Source organism: Amblyomma americanum, chromosome 1, assembly GCF_052857255.1.
Source record: "Amblyomma americanum isolate KBUSLIRL-KWMA chromosome 1, ASM5285725v1, whole genome shotgun sequence".
NCBI classification, from domain to species: domain Eukaryota; kingdom Metazoa; phylum Arthropoda; class Arachnida; order Ixodida; family Ixodidae; genus Amblyomma; species Amblyomma americanum.
Genome location: NC_135497.1, coordinates 122,807,756 through 122,823,982, shown reverse-complemented (window position 1 = coordinate 122,823,982; position 16,227 = coordinate 122,807,756). Strand labels below are relative to the sequence as shown.

Below are 16,227 nucleotides of genomic sequence, written 5' to 3'. Positions count from 1 at the left end.
ATCGGGGTATGATCGCTGCATGATACATTTAGAGACAGGTTAATGCACGATACACTTCACTTTTTATTGAACACTACAGCGACAACAATAAAATTACACAGCTTGAAGAAACACCGAATGGGGATGTACGTCGGTTGTAAGAGCTTCGTATAAAAATCTTATGTGTGGTGTCACCGTGTAATCCCGACTTAGCGTAGTTGTGATGTACAGAAAAAAAATGATGCTAACCCACCCTGTGCAACAGCCTGCTACCGAGAGAAACATTGACACCATAGACAGCTGTCAATGAACGAACGAGACTCGAATTGAAAGCTATAGGTTCCCACTTTCTGAAATTGCAGATAGGCAGTTATGGAAGGAAGCACGCTCAACCCACGCCCAAAAAAATTGCATCCAAGTGTTGTTGTTTTTTCTTTTGCCTTGCCGATGACATCTACAGGGCGTGGCTCAGTTTGGCAACAAGAGATGTTTGCTGCATGAATGCGCGTAGCAAAATGGCTGATGTTTTTCTAATATAGGACAGAAAACGCTGAAGTATCAAAAAGGTGCTATGTATCGACAGTCTGTTTCTCTAGCGATTCAGGAATACTGCCTTCGTTCAAATCATTTGCGTTTACAGAGAACAGCCTGGTGTGCACACTAGGTTACCAACTTTCGTTAACCTAACTCGCGACCTTTCAGAAAGTGAGACCACAGGTTGCAAGCATTGGCAGGCGTCTGCTCGCAGAATTTAGCGGTTGCGACACAGCAAGTAGACACGGGGCAGCGGCTTCATTCACTGCTTGGTAAAGGAGACGATGATGCGGGCATCAACACGCAAAGTGCCTTGTGCTGAAAGCGTTTTCCTTTAATTCAGCTGACAGTCGTGCGCCGGACAAAAGCTGCAGAGTAGTTCTCGGGCCTACATTTCCCCAAAGAGAGTACGAAGTCGCCTAACCAAAGAAAGTTATCTGTCGCTCCAGGTCGATGAACTACTAAAGCGTAAAGTATAACTTTCGGCACCTTGTAAGACTGTGACCTTTCCCGGCGCATTCCGCATTCAGTCTGGCTTCTGTGCTTACGCCGAGTGCACCAGTGCAGCTTTGTCATATCACTTGACCGCTTTTGAGAAAATGCGCCCCTCGGTAACCTTTCCGGGCAAGGCTGGGGTTTCTTGTCAGCCGATGCATGCGGTGAGCGCTACGCTGATCCCTGCACCGAACTGCTGAGGCCCAATAAGCGTGAATCACAGTTTCAAGACAAACAAAAATAAAAGAAGCGAAATGGCGTCGTGTGCGTCGCGGGACAGGGCGCGTGATGCGAGAGGCGCGCAGGTAGGCTTGTGGACAAGCGGACAGGCGACGCAGCGTGCCGGGACGCCGCCTGCGCCCCTGGCCCTCCGCGAAGCCTGGCGGACGCCTTCAGTGGGTCTTGTTGTAGTTGCCCTCGTCCTTGTAGCCGCTCACGTAGCCGGAGTCGGCGGCGACGTCCTGGCGGCCCTCCTTGCCCCGACCCTTGCCGGCCTCGTCGAAGCGCTGCTTGTGGGTGCCCGTGTACTTGGTGTGGTCCGTTAGCCGAGCCACGGCGCCGCCCGTGGCTACCGGCTGCGAGGGGTTGCACGCACGCGCCTCGTGAGTGACGCTGCGCGGCGCCACAATGTGGCACGGCGGAAAGACTGGGCAGAGGAACGCTTTCTCACTAGACAATGTATCTGCGCTTCAACGCCCGAGCGCATGTCTCGTGTCAGTGCGCTCCTCCTGTGTTCGGTATTTAGCGTCGCTGCTACCACACGACATACGGAGTCTAACTAACTAGCCCAACTAGGAGCTTTATTAATTCCGGCCAGAATCGCCGATGCATGCCTTGAGGCGACAGAGGAACGAAGACTTATTGTAACCACCTGCTGCGCCCTAGCGAACTGAAATGCAAATCACGGTCACAGACGAACAACACTGCGACTTCGTCGTTCCGTGACGAAGCCTTCCACAGAGCCTTTCGACGTCTGAAACGCGCTTGCCATAAACTGCAGGCACCTCGTTTCAACTATTGTTTTTTATATCCTAGTCTTGCGGTGATATGAGGGCGATACGTGGCGGATATTACTCTAAGTGCATGAAAATAAGGGAAAAATAACTCAAAATGTTCGACCCGTTCTTGCGTGCTGCAGTTTCACGAATAAGAGTGGCAGGTTTTGGGTTCTGTTAATTTGAAAACCGCAAACAAAATAAGCGTCTTCAAATTCGCGTTACTATGTAGACCTGTTTGTTCGTTCGGCTAGATAAGCTTGATATATATGGGTAAGTATCGAGAAACCACCGAAAGCACTGAACTTAATCAACCAGTCTCTAAAGATGATGAAATTGACACCATTTATTTTACTCTTCTTCCTTTTCCGAATCTTTTCCGTTTCACGTTCTCTCTCCGAATCTGAGTTTTGTCAGCGCTTCCTTAATTGAAACACACTCGGAGCGACTAGCATGCACATAGCCCTCCGCCTTTATGCGTTCTTGACCAGACAGCAGAGCCGATCACCTTATAGAGGGCGTCTCAGCCAAACTGTTCCGAGTTAAAAAAAAAAAAAAGACAGTGCGCTGTACGAAGATTCGAATTGTGCGCGATTGTAAGCGGTCATCTTGAGCAGGTCAGCAATTAAACGCGCCTCATTCGCTAATTAACCAAGATAAATTATTTTACTTTTCAGTGGTTAACGTTAGCTTGAACCTTTTAATTAAAATGTATCGCATATGTTGAGAAAAGCCCATTTCAGCTGTTTTCATCCAGGTATGTTCAGGGTGATTCTTTTTCTTGAAATAAGCATTTCTCAGCATTCTCCAAGTTTCACACTGAAAACTTTAACCTGAAGGTAACTATAAAAAGTAAGCTAGTGTATTTAGGGAGTAATTACTCGTTAGCATCTACCCAAGCGCAGCCATGCAGCTACAAAAGAAAGCTTTCCATTGTAGACGTATAGTATGGCTGCGCTTGGGTGGATACTAATAATGACTCCCTTATTAGAAATCTACTCCACCTTGGGGGATTCCCCTAAACATTGGGCCAATAAGATAATTTATCTTGGTTAGTTAGCAAATCAGGCACATTGAAAAGTTATGCTGACTTGGTCAAGACGACTGCTTACAACCCTGCTAGAACATCTGCACAGCACATGGTAGTTTTTTAAAGCTTGGCAAAGGTCAGGTGAAACATCCTGTACGTTACATTGAAAGAGGCGCTTAGCAAACTCAGTAGCAAGTGGTTTAGCGAAATTTGATTAGCTGTAGCAAAGAGCAGGCAGAAATAGGGCATATTTCTTGTGGTCTGGTGCGGCTTCCATGTCATGAGTTGTACCCCACGATGATTTTGTTTTCAATGGCGCAAGGGCAGTTGTGGCCAAAGAGCATCATGGCACAATGTGTTCTAATTGGTCTACTCAGGATGGGGTCAGAGACCCATTTTCCAGTCATTTCAGATCGGAGAAGACCAGGCCACCGGCGTGTACGTGGCGATACTATTCGCCACCTGCTGCCAAACAGAAAATAGACTTTTGCATAAATAAGTGGCGTTTACTGATGCAGTGAACTGCGTGCAACAGTAGCAGCTGTCAGAATTTTCCAAAAGGTATTTAACGAATTTTGACATACTTATCAGTCATCACAACTTTGTTCTCTTTTTCTGGCATTGCACATGAAGGAGCTTCGCTAAAAAAAAAAAAGCCTAATTCGTAAGCAGCAATTGGATTACGGTAAACTGTCCATTCTACTGCGGTTCAGACTTCGCATGTAACTCCAAAAGGGTCCCTGTTGCAGATATTTCACGTCAGCTGCAGTTCTTCAGTTAACACCGTGGAGGCTATGACACACCTCGTATTGCTACCCGCCAGCTATAGTCACCGTCTTACGCATTCAACAGGGCAACGCCCATGTCTTTATGAGTTCGCGTGCAGACTGGCGACACTTCGATTTTTCTTACCTTTTTCTTTACTTCAACGTTTAGGTTTAAACATTGCAGCTACCATTCTTTCACGCTGTAGTCTCTTTTGCTTTTCTTCCATAATAAAATTTTTGCCAGCCAAAGGGCGCCTGCTGAATGCATTGGCGTTAAAGCTGCCTGTATTTAAATTTTCGTATCATTTTGCGATTAACTTCGTTAAATATACGAAATAGTTGAGTGCTTTGCGTGAAATATTTGTTCTGAGTAGAATGTTTCGCTTTATATTTCACCTCTAAAATGTGCGCATATCAGGCGTCATATAATCTATTGCCGAGATCGCAAGTGCTTTAACATGTCAGAACGGTTCCTGACCGCATGGCCATCGCCTTAGCTGTCATATCGCTCACCACTTTGACTAACACAGCACGCGGATGCCAGCTAGCTTAGCCACGAGCCATTGCTTACTCGCAAGCCACTGTGCGAATCCGCCCCCCGATCAAGTGACATTGCAGCCCGAACTTCCGTCGCGTTGCGTGAAAGTAGTGAGACAAAATTAAGAACAGGCCCTCACGCAAATAAAAGTTAAACTTCGGAAACCGTCGTGCTTTCCCGCCTGCAGTTGTTTTTTTTTATTTTTTCTGCCTAGGATGTAATTTTTTTATCGGAACATGCAGGTGCGAGCGCACTTCGTTGGCTGGTCTAGCAGGCGTGCATATGCCACGGGTAGGGGAAAGGGGGGGGGGGGGGGGGGGCTCCTCACCGTGGTGCGCGTAGTGGCCGGTGGGCCGCACGTGCTCAGCTTGTCCTTGATTTCTTCCACCTCCACCTTCTTGTTTTTCCCTATCACCTCCAGGAACTGCTGGTACTCTTTCAGGTTCAGGGCCTTCTTCGTCCTGCCCCCGGGTGGCCATGCAGGGCGGTCGGCGTGCACAGAGGAGCACAGATCAGCGTGCTTGTTCCAGCACTGCGGAAAGCACTTTCAGCGAGCACGTGCAGTGGGGACAACGACGAGACTGAGGCTACGTCTCTCACATATTATAGCAGAGTATGCGTACTCCCAGAGATATAGTTTCACCACCTGTATATCGCACACATTCAAAGCAAACCTTCCCTTCGACCACGTGCAGTCGGCACGCTTTTCACAAGGGTGATCTGATCGAGACCAGCACAATCATTGTTGCACCGAGGGGTGGCATAAATTTTGTTTAGTTTTTCGTTTTATGAGGTTTAACATCTCAAAGTGACTCGGGCTGTGAGGAACATCGTAGTGGAGGGCTCCGGATGATTTAGACCAGCTGGGCTTCTTTAAAAGCACTGTCATCGCACAGTGTACGGGCCTCTACATTTCGCCTCCATCGATGGTATCGAACCCGCTTTTTTTCGGCGCAGCAGCCAGGCAGTACAACCACTGAACCACCGCGGCGGCTGGTATGAATTTCTGCAAAAGTGTACTACATAAGTAACGCGGTGCACCTGAAACGTGGAGTGAAAAACTTATTAATGTGACAGCACTAGAAGCATCATCGGGGGGGAGGTCACATACTTCCCACATGTCAGATGCCGACACCAGCCGTCTGCCAACCGTGGCAGGTGGTGTACGGGAAGAGCATTGCGCGGGAAGAACAACTGGTGGGTCTCAAAAGGCCCAGCAGTCACGCCCGGCAAACGCATCAACAGCTTCGAATGCTGCCACATTGCAAGCACGTAATGCAAATAGGTCTCCTTGTGAATTTTTGTTGCACAGAAATCTGCTTAAACAGTACAGCTGAACCACACCTACCATTCACGGTATACTGTTCGACGACCCTCACTGTCTAGTTTTTCTACGAGCACGTGTGTATTTTCGAATGGTCGACAGCTATTTGGCCAGCGGCACCTTCACGCACCTTGATAGTTTCACGAACCGAAAGGACCCCACGTGATCACTAGCACGCAGTTTCAGGCGTATGCTTTTCAAAGAGACAGAGGGCTGCCACTTTTGCAGTGACGTCTGTATGAACAATCTCTGGGGCAAATGGCGATAGTGTCGGCGTCGTAGTACGTCGTGACCAAAAATCCCCACCTGCTGTCCGAGGACTATGTATAGCCCACTGGCCGCTCTCGATAACGGGCCGCCTATGGTCACGTGGTTGAGGTGGACCTCGGGATATGTGCACTCATAGAGGAGAGGGACGGGCTGCTCTCCCTCCTTCAACCTTCGGCGAGAGCGAAAGGTTGGCGTTTTATTACTCACGCCAAAGCGTATGGTTTCGGCTGCATGCTTCTTATTACACTCCATTCTCGCAGGTTACTGCTTTGTTGTTGACAAAGCAGTGGTTGTTTCGCCGAAAACTCGGCTGTACATAAAACAACAAGACAGCTGTTTTGTGCCGTTCTGTCGGCAGCATTACGTTTAAAAGTCGCTCGTATCCAAGGTCACTGAACGGCAGGTCGGCAACCGACTTTGAGTACCAGATCAAGTGAAGCAGCAGTTTTGGTAATCGTTGTCGCTTTGGCGAAATCCATCGTTAATTCTAACCAGGGACGCATCCATAGTGACGCTGAGCGGGCGGAAGTCTCCACCACATTCCCCTCGAAAGCGGCCGGTCCCGTAAGGTATATAGCAAGCAGCTTCCCCTGCAAACCTGTTCCTCACGAGACAAAAAAATTGTTTGCTCCAGCCGAAAAAAAGTTCTGGCCTTGCCGCTAGTTCTATACCATGTCGCCATGGATATGTTACAGATATTAGGTAAAGCTGACACGCAATTGCATTTATTTCCGCACAGCAAATTTAAAATTCCAAAGCTATAACTTCCTAACGGGAACTCCTTGCGGGAATTTCTTGAGGGAATTCGTTGCGGGAATTTTGCGTGCGAGTTCGACCTACTTTTTCGGAACTGTAAGCTCCTCAGGACTCTGTTTCAAAGGGCTAAATGCTTATTTGTGACGCTCGGAATTTGTCTCCACGTTTGTTTAGCGCGCAAAGCTGCCTTTCAAGTTACCCAAGGAAATTAAAATGCATTTAATTAATTTGTATTTTGCGCTTTAGAGGTCAAATCCTTGAAATCAGTCGTTATGTCACGAACCCACGCGACTTAATTGTTTTTCGTCGTTTACGTGCTTTTTGTGGTTTGCATTCCATTACTTAAACATCACCACCAAAGTGGCGCCAACCTACACAGTATGTTTAACGCCCGAGTGTTACTTCTTGCTCTCTACAACGCTCAACGAACTTGCTCGTCCCAAAATCGTCATCACGCGTAGTGAGGGGAACCCGCCGCGGTGGCTCAGTGGTTAGGGCGCTCGACTACTGATCCGGAGTTCCCGGGTTCGAACCCGACCGCGGCGGCTGCGTTTCGATGGAGGCGGAACGCTAAGGCGCCCGTGTGCTGTGCGATGTCAGTGCACGTTAAAGATCCCCAGGTGGTCGAAATTATTCCGGAGCCCTCCACTACGGGCACCTCTTCCTTTCTTTCTCTCTTCTTTCACTCCCTCCTTTATCTCTTCCCATACGGCGCGGTTAAGGTGTCCAACGATATATGAGACAGATACTGCGCCATTTCCTTTCCCCAAAGAACTAATTATTATTATATTATTATTATTATTATTATTATTATTATTATTATTATTATTATTATTATTATTATTATTATTATTATTATTATTATTATTATTATTATTATTATTATTATTATTATTATTATTATTAGTGAGGGAAAATGCACCATGAGTAACTGACGTTCTCGCAGCTCTTACTCGCTTAACAAGGCTCTGTTTGTGCAGAAATATTTGTTTCTTACTGCTGTACATAAAAGGCAGTCTGGTGCAATTTGGGCTCACTTCATACTGGGTTTCATAGTCCCTTTAAGAACTGAACCTGCCAAAACGTAATAGCGATGGTGCCATTTGAAAGTGCTGCAAGAAATTAAGGTAATGTTGTGGCTCGTACACATCACCGTGGCATCCGCCGCCATGGCTACAGCGGGCCCTTAATTATGTATCGCAAGCAAATTGGACGCAGCACCAACCGCAGCTTCACGCACGCACGCAGCACCAGCACCGCCGATTTTTCTAGAAAACATTTCGCCTGAACCTGCGCAGGCTTTGCCGGGACACTCCCACTCACTTGGCGACCTGCTTGAAGTAGATGCCGGTGTCAGTGGTGGTGATCTTCTTGCCGTCGATGACCTTGGCCTGCTTGAACCACTTGTCGCTGTTGGAGAGCGTGATGGCGTCACCGGTGCTCTTACTGTCGCCAAACTTGGCGAACGCCTTGAACTGTCCGTCGAATGACGTCGGCGGCACCGGCGAGCCCGGCGCGGGCGATTCCGGCGGCGTCGCCATCTGCGCACCCAACGGGAGGGGAGACCGTTTGAACGACACGCTAATGCACTGGGCGTACGCGCGGCAACATACATGAGCGCGACCGCCCGCGGGCGTGGTCACCGCCCGGCGGGACTCCGGAATATCGGCTCCGCTTCGCTGGCGTGCCGGAAGGACATCGCTAGACAGAACGCGGTAGAAACTGACAACTGGCTCACTCGAAACATCACCATGCTGGGCCCCCTTTCTGCCTTGTGCCAATTCATTTCTTGCCCCGTGCAGTTCCTGTCCCAGTTCATTCCAGTTTTACGTGCCCCAGATTATTTCAGCCTTTTAGCGCTTAATTACTATGCGATTTTTTTTCGGAGATGGTAAGGCGACGTGCTATTAACTAGACTGTCACACTTACCAATTTGGGCCGTGCGCCCGACGATGGACGTCCCGAAAGATGACAAGCATTCATGGTCAAAGAGCGCCAGAGGAGACGAACCAAGATGGCGCAAACTAATCTTCGTTTTCTTTGTCTCCTCTTCCTCTTCTTTACACTTCTCGGCCTCGAATGCGTACTAACTATCCCTACTGTCCAGTTTGGGTTAGGTAACAAGCACTGGCGAGACGCAGTTTACGCTTTAGCGTTGGCACATAGCGACCTTATTCTCGACCTCATGACATAGCCTTTTGCACAGAAGTCTAGGGGTCCTCTCACCGTCAGTCCCGGCTATAAAGTCCATAGCTGCGCATAGATGCGTGTCTCGATTGGATGTTTTCATTGCTAAGAATAATACTTCCGCAGACTGTTGCAGTGGGCTAATTTTGGTTACTTGTGAACTGCCAATCCCCATACCCAACACGACAAAAACACATTTTTCAGGACTTCTTTAGACTCGCAAGGTGACGCGACACTGGGGCCACGACTCTCGATATTACTCATACCCGCTCACCTCGCACCGTTGGACAATGACCTGAGGTCGTGGCCCCTATACTCTACACCGCGTTGTTTGAAGAGAGTTAAAAGCAAAACGCTTTTCCACAGACGTCACAGTAGACGTCATTATGCGCACAAGGAACAATAGGCGTCATTCTTCAGGCCTTCACACGAGTGCTCCATTTCTTGTCTGTTTTGAACAGCGTGAACAGAACACGCTTTCACTCAGCAGTGACGTGTTCAGACGGGTAAATGAGCAAGAAAAACAGTCTCCAAAGTGCACATTACATTGTCATCGAGGGAAGGTAAGGTGGAGTACGGCCTGCATTAGAGCGTCTCGTGCTTGGTCTCGCCTCATTAATTGCTTTATTCATTTTTCATGTTTCTTCTAAGCGTCGCGTAATACAAGTTCGTAACGGGCAAATGGGATTACGCATGTGAGGATTCTTCACGCGCAGTGTTTTCACGACGAGAATACTGAAAGGAAACGCTTTATGGAAGTGCAGATGCGAGCGTGGTCAGTGCCCATCGCCATCGACGTCCAGCGAGCGTTTGCTTTCAACCTTGCATTTTACTAACAGTAGTTAGTTAACCGGCGGATATCACATGACGGCTGCTCTTGCCCATTCACTATGCATGCTATGGCAACGATATCAGTATAGTCACAGATTTGGGCATGAAGGATACGCGGATGTAACGTGCAAAAAAAAAAAGGTGGGGGCGTAAGCCTTTCTTGCAATCCAAAATTCTGGCTGCCCGTGGACGACAGGATATATATATATATATATATATATATATATATATATATATATATATATATATATATATATATATATATATATATATATATATATATATATATATATATATATATATATATATATATATATATATATATATATATATATATAAGATAATCAGATACAAGATAATCAGATTATCATGTTTACGTCTATGTTAGCGCTATGAAAGTGGCGCTCGCAGTGGCAAGTGCGCGTATATGCATATACCGTACTGGTCAGGAGTTGTCCGCGCAGCTGACAAGGCAGACACTCGAGACCTGCAGTTTTTTTTCTTGCTTGCACGATTTCCTGCTGGAATATGTAAAACTGACGAGCTATCGTAACATTGAAAAAAAAAAACTGGGCGCTGACGTTTAAACTGACTCGCATATTTAAGCGGGATGTCTGGAAAGCCTTATTCGTGTTGCCCAATTTGTTTCAGTGCAGTGCCTTGTGACAACCTTTTCACTCGCTTAAGCTCTACACTTGCGCGGCAGCGTCGATAGTGGAATTCAGTTTACAAGACGCTGGAGGCGGCTACGACGACTCTCGTGATTTCTTCGGGCCGGCGTTTGTCCGTGCTTGGTCCCAAAACTTGAGAGCAGACTGCCGGGTGCCAAGGAGCGGTTGCGCGTGCATTCATTTGGTGCATATACTCACGGACATGCGCATCTCGTAGAACTCTTCCCTCATCACCCTCCGCACTTCGTCCACGATGCGCTCCTGGAGGATCTGGAACTGCTCCTGGAGCACGCCCAGGGGCCAGTGCACGTCGTCGTCGATGCTCGACCTGCAGGGCCGCTCGTCGGCCACGTCCGAGCAGTTCTCGACGTCCGAGTCCGAGGCGCCGTTGTCCCGGCGGCGGCAGCTGTCGTCCTCGGCCGACGGCGGCGGCACGTCGAAGTCCTCCACCATGAGCACTTGCATGCGACGCGAGTCACGCCTGCCGGCCACCGCGTCGCTCTTGCGCAGCTTGCTCATCGCTTGACCCGTCAACGACCCGGAGGCCCACAGAGTCTGTCCCGGCCGGCTGCGGTGACGGCGGCCCAGCTGCGCACTGGCCGCTTCGGAGACTCGCAGCGCCCGCGGTAGACGCCGCCCTGGGTCGCTCGCTGTCTCCACGCACGAGCTGATCCTCCACTCGCGGACCACTCGTCGAGAAAGGCACGCGGAGCATCGATGGCGGGCCACCCAGCCACTGAGCTCCTATCGTCCGTATCGCCGTCTATGAAGACGCATGGCCGTGCGATGTATGCAAACGCGTTTTTCACACTTGAATGTTCAAAACGAACCTCCCCCCTCCGCTCTTCCCTTCTACAGCACGCCTTTCGCGGTCGTGTCGTGCGTCTTCGCGTCGCCTCGCTTTCCGCTTCCTCCTCCTTCGTCTTTCGGACGGCGGGCCCGATTCAAGGAGAGCTGGCGCAGGCGAGAGCGTTTGGTTGCACCGGTTAGCCGGGCAAATTTCGATTGGTGGACGAGGCCAGGGCCGCCGTAATTACGCCTCTGTCACGCTCGTCTCGTCGTCTCAGTTCCACACAAATGTGCTATCACGCCCAACATCTGAGCACGACTTGCGTGACACGAGGGATGAAATTAGTCGAGAGAAACGAGCGGGAGAAAAGCTCCACATAGTTTAGCTACCGTTATTACAAGGCCTTTTGCGGCGTACGCAGCAAACGTAGTTGCGTTACCTGAGCTCTGAGCGGTGACTCGGGGCCCCTCCCTTCCGAAGCCTTACTTTCTTGTTCCGAGGAAGGATGTAGTAAGACTCCAGGATTTACAAATTTAGTTCCCAACTTCACAAGACTTCTTTTCGAGCTTCACTTTTTTATTTAATTTTCAGACTTCACTCTATTTGCTTCACGTTTCTAAACTGTTGGGCCGGAATTAATGACCATGTTGCCGTCGCTATACCTCGTTCATTTCGGCACTTTCGGAATACATGCCAAACGGCTGAAGTAATGAGCACCACCTCACGCTGTGTCCTGTTTGAGTAGGCTTTTCCGCACGACCTACTTGCGCTGCAACAGAGCGTGCTTTAACGAAATTGGCGGTACGGGATTCCCTACAAAAGACCAGGCGTTTTCCTGGTTTGCCGTGCCGTGGCCCGCAATGAACTGCGACTCTTCGTTGGAGTGAATCCTGGCAGCAGCGAGCCAGATGTGGTCAGTGACGGCGTAAATATGGTCATCACTGTCGAAGCTGTGCAAACCTCCAGGGTGCTCGACACCTTGGGCTTCAAATCTGATGGATCTTGATTATATATATATATATATATATATATATATATATATATATATATATATATATATATATATATATATATATATATATATATATATATATATATATATATATATATATATATATATATATATATATATATATATATATATATATATATATATATATATATATATATTTATGAAGGGAGCTAACAGCTCCCTTCATAAATTTGTCAAACGGGCCCCTCATTTCATTTAACTTATATATATATATATATATATATATATATATATATATATATATATATATATATATATATATATATTTTGTTGTGACCAAGAAGAAGATTTCCGCGTACAGGCTTGATGAAGGTGAAAACACGCAGTTTTGCTTTCTGCGGCCGTCAGTATGCTCAAGACTGAAGCGCCACGTTCCCGTCATTTATGTCCTTGCATATTTGTTTGCTCGAGGGAAGAGCGACAGCAGCCAGCAGGCCTGTCAGATATTCCCACGCTTCCTTCTCGTTCTTCGCTCGATGCATTCCCACATTCTTTCCCGTTTCACTTGTTTGCGTTCATTTCCGGCCAATCCATAGCCGGACAGTAACGACAGTGACCAACGAGACGGTCATACGCTGGGCAAACTTCCGCCAGACGTATCGCGTTGAAAAATAAAGGAGGAGAACGCAGAGGGAGGAGAGGAAGACAGCAGACACCTGGTGGGTCGCGCCCTGCGATTCGTGAATCACGACGGCCGGCTCCGAGGCCACCGCGGCCAGACGTCACGAGCCGCGACGCCCTCGAGGCGTCGCTCGGATCACGACTGTGTGCGTACACGCCGCGGGAAACCGGTCGCCGCCTCTGCGCGCGTGTTTACTATGCGGCCGCCGCCTGGGCGTCTCGATCGAAAGCATGCGCGTTTCAACGGCGTGTGCTTTGAACAATGCGACTTAGCGACAATAGCTATCCCCTGTCCGACCGACGAAAGAGCAGGAATGACGTTGGTTTGTCGACACAGTGCGTAGCCCGTAGCACGCAGCGGGCGGGCCTGCAACCCCCTTCCCCCCTTCCTTTAGGGACTCGGGTTTAGGGATTAGAAGAACTTTTTGTTGGGCTAGATGGTGCATACTGTAACAAAAGAATTGTAGCGCGACCAAGACGAACACAAGACAGAGGCACACAGGACTAGTGCCTCTGTCTTGTGTTCGTCTTGGTCGCGCTACAGTTCTTTTGGGTTTAGGGACTTGGCGTGGTTGGTAGTGGGGCGGGATGCAGTTGAAAACATCTCTAACCTACGCCGGTAATTGAAAATGTCCACTGGTAATATGTCGCTTGCATCAAGACGGAGGATATCATCAAGGCGAAAGCCTTATATATCACATTAGCATGTTGTTATATCCCCAAATCGCGAACAGTTTCGATCCCGTCTAGAAGTGTACAAAAAAACAAGCTAATGATGCTGCTGTGATTGTCCAACTCTGGCCGCCGACATATATTTGCGTGTGCGCGTGCTGATTGCGTTTTGCTCACAACAGCACACCGGATGTCAGATGTACGACTTTGTGTATTTTGGCATGTCGTTGTTTGTTTCAATGCCCACCCATATCTGGGTCCGAGTTAATATTGATAGTGTGAATAAACAAACAAACAAATAAATAAATAAATAAATAAATAAATAAATAAATAAATAAATAAAGCCGCCGTCCGCGGCAGAAAATTCTTCAGTGACGTCACATTGCTCTCGCACGACGTCAGCAGTAGACCATAAGATAGTGACGTCTACAGCAAAGAAATTATTTTCTTCCGAAGGTGCGGGGAATCGAGCCAAGGTCCTTCAGATTGCGTGGCTAGCAAGCAACCCATAGGCCACAAAACCACGTCACTTCTTGACGAATAAATGTGAACCTAGTGTATGCGTTTGCTTGCGACTGTATTCTAATGAGTAGGTGTGTTATTAGAAAGCACGGAATCTTTAATGAACTGCGCAACAGAGCTCACAATGAGACAATGCTTTTTCTCATTCAAAGCAGGTAAGCGGTCTTAGTGCCCTCTGTATTGTTTTTTTTTCTTCTTCGTGAAGGTCTCGCGCAGAGTGAGATCACCATCATGAGTGCATCGACACATTCATTGACTCGCTACCGTTTTTAAGGAGTGCCTGAAATAACTCGGAGGCAGGTCAGACATCAGTTTAACGTATACCAGCAGTGTATAGCGAGTCTCGAGGACCGCCGAATGCACAGTTATGGAGTACTCTTCTCAGCCAAGTTCTATCGGAAAAGTCGCGCACAGTAGACAGGATTTCCATCTCACTCTCTGGACCTTCAGAGCGCTAGGACCACACGGGAGAGAAGCACAAGGACACATACAAAAACACGACTCCTCGTGTTTTGTTTTGTTTTTTGTCTTGTCGCTAGCTTACCTCGCACTCGCTCTTCTATGGCATCTACGCGACACAACAGCAGGAGCATATTGAAAGAAAGGAAAGCGCGGCTGAACGAGCTGAACAATGCCTCATCCTGCATTTCCCCCTTCAAAAACGTGCTCGATCTTACACACATGGGGCACGCTTGCCTACTCAACATTTCACCCCCTTCTATGTCGAAGCCTTTCCTGAAAAGGAAACTCTGGTGATGCTACTGCCCGACAGCAAGTTCTTCTGCACTACTACTGAACGCCACGCGGTTTTTTGATCTGCGATGGCGTCCGGTGTTATTGAAAAGTCGAAGGCTGAGTATGTTTTCGCTTCCTCTCAAGCGTCGCACTGAAACGCTCACACAAACTCGAACTGTATGCGTCTTGGATATTACAAGGACTCGCGTCAGTGCACTTTGATCTTTAAGTGGTTTTGAGTTTGTATTTTGGCGCGACTTGTACATTGTTTTGTGAGGTTCGTAGTGCGCAAACTAATTCTCGCATCGGCTACCGTTTGTCCTTTTTTTTAGTGCGCTAGCACTGGAGCCTCCACTCAGCCGCGTAGCCGTTGTCTGTGCGGTCCCTTTATGTCGACAGGTTGTGATGACGTCACAAGGCTGGTGACCCATCTGGCGCACCTGCCACCGAGGTTTCTTCCATGGAGAATTTAATGCGCTAGCACTAGCGCCCCCACTCGCCGATTTCAGCGATGTTTGTCCGGTCCCTCTGCGACCTTGGAGAGCTGGGTGGAATGTGAGCCATCGAGGCCACGTGACCTTGTGACGTCATCAAAACCTGCCCACCGAATTGTGAGCAAACTTCCCAAAGTGGCAGTTCAGTTAATGATTAGTCGCCAAAGGTTGCTCGGGAAGGCCAGCCTTGGTATCACAAGCGTCATCAGTGATTCACAAGCGCCATCACTGACGCCATCATTGCGCCAGGAGTGGTATGAGGACTCCCAAGGATCCATTGAGAGAATGAAAATCGAAATGCTAGCGCGCATAGTTTGCATCTGACCTAATCACGCTAAATCATCCGCCTTTTTTTTTATGCCTTTGATACATAGTTTAAAATGTCTCCACACTGAAGGTAATTTCTTTTTATAAATTGAATTGTTTGGTTTAGGGGGCTTAATGTCTCAAAGCGACTCAGGCTATGAGGGATGCCGTAGTGAAGGGCTATGGAAATTTCGACCACCTGGGGTTCTTTAACGTGCACTGACATCGCACAGCACACGGGCCTCTAGAATGTCGCCTCCATCGAAATTCGACCGCCGCGGCCGGGATCGAACCCGCGTCTTTCGGTTCAGCAGCCGAGCGCCGTAGCCACTGAGCCACCGCTGCGGCGATTAATAGAATAGAATTGTGTTCCTCTCACCGTTCATCCAAAATGTCTATAGTCCGAACTTAGATCTGAGCGTAAACGTAAGCTTCACTAAACTTGCCGAGAGTCATTTTGAGAGTTCCGACATAAAGGGTAGATTGAGACCGGATAGGGAAGAGGTAGTCCTCCCCCGGACCACTTTTGTGTCGGAAAGAAACGGGAAGAAAAAGGAAACAAAAAATCTACTGCGCCACCGTCTGCCAGAGCAGTTCGAAGTCTTGTACGGCGTTCCTTCGGCTGAGAGTTTTATGCGTCTGCGGGAAAGTATAAAAGCTAGACCTCCCCGAATATG

General features: G+C 48.3%; 1 protein-coding gene across 1 annotated transcript; it reads right to left on the bottom strand.

Annotated features, from left to right (window-relative positions):
• Positions 1–403: 403 nt before the first annotated feature.
• Positions 404–10,956, bottom strand: ringer (tubulin polymerization-promoting protein ringmaker). Its single transcript, XM_077646735.1, has 4 exons — positions 10,576–10,956; positions 8,012–8,229; positions 4,667–4,799; positions 404–1,583 (listed from the first exon to the last, which is right to left on the bottom strand). The coding sequence occupies exons 1-4, from the start codon at positions 10,894–10,896 to the stop codon at positions 1,401–1,403; spliced, it is 855 nt and encodes a 284-aa protein (XP_077502861.1). The 5' UTR covers positions 10,897–10,956; the 3' UTR covers positions 404–1,400.
• Between the last annotated feature and the right edge of the window lie 5,271 nt (positions 10,957–16,227).

Excerpts from the sequence above, each read along its gene's own strand:
- ringer (XM_077646735.1), bottom strand. The coding sequence starts at position 10,896 with ATGAGCAAGCTGCGCAAGAGCGACGCGGTGGCCGGCAGGCGTGACTCG. Across the intron at positions 4,800-8,011 it reads TACTTCAAGCAGGTCGCCAA|GACGAAGAAGGCCCTGAACC; the intron begins GTGAGTGGGAGT and ends ACCCGGGGGCAG. Across the intron at positions 1,584-4,666 it reads CGGCCACTACGCGCACCACG|CCGGTAGCCACGGGCGGCGC; the intron begins GTGAGGAGCCCC and ends AACCCCTCGCAG.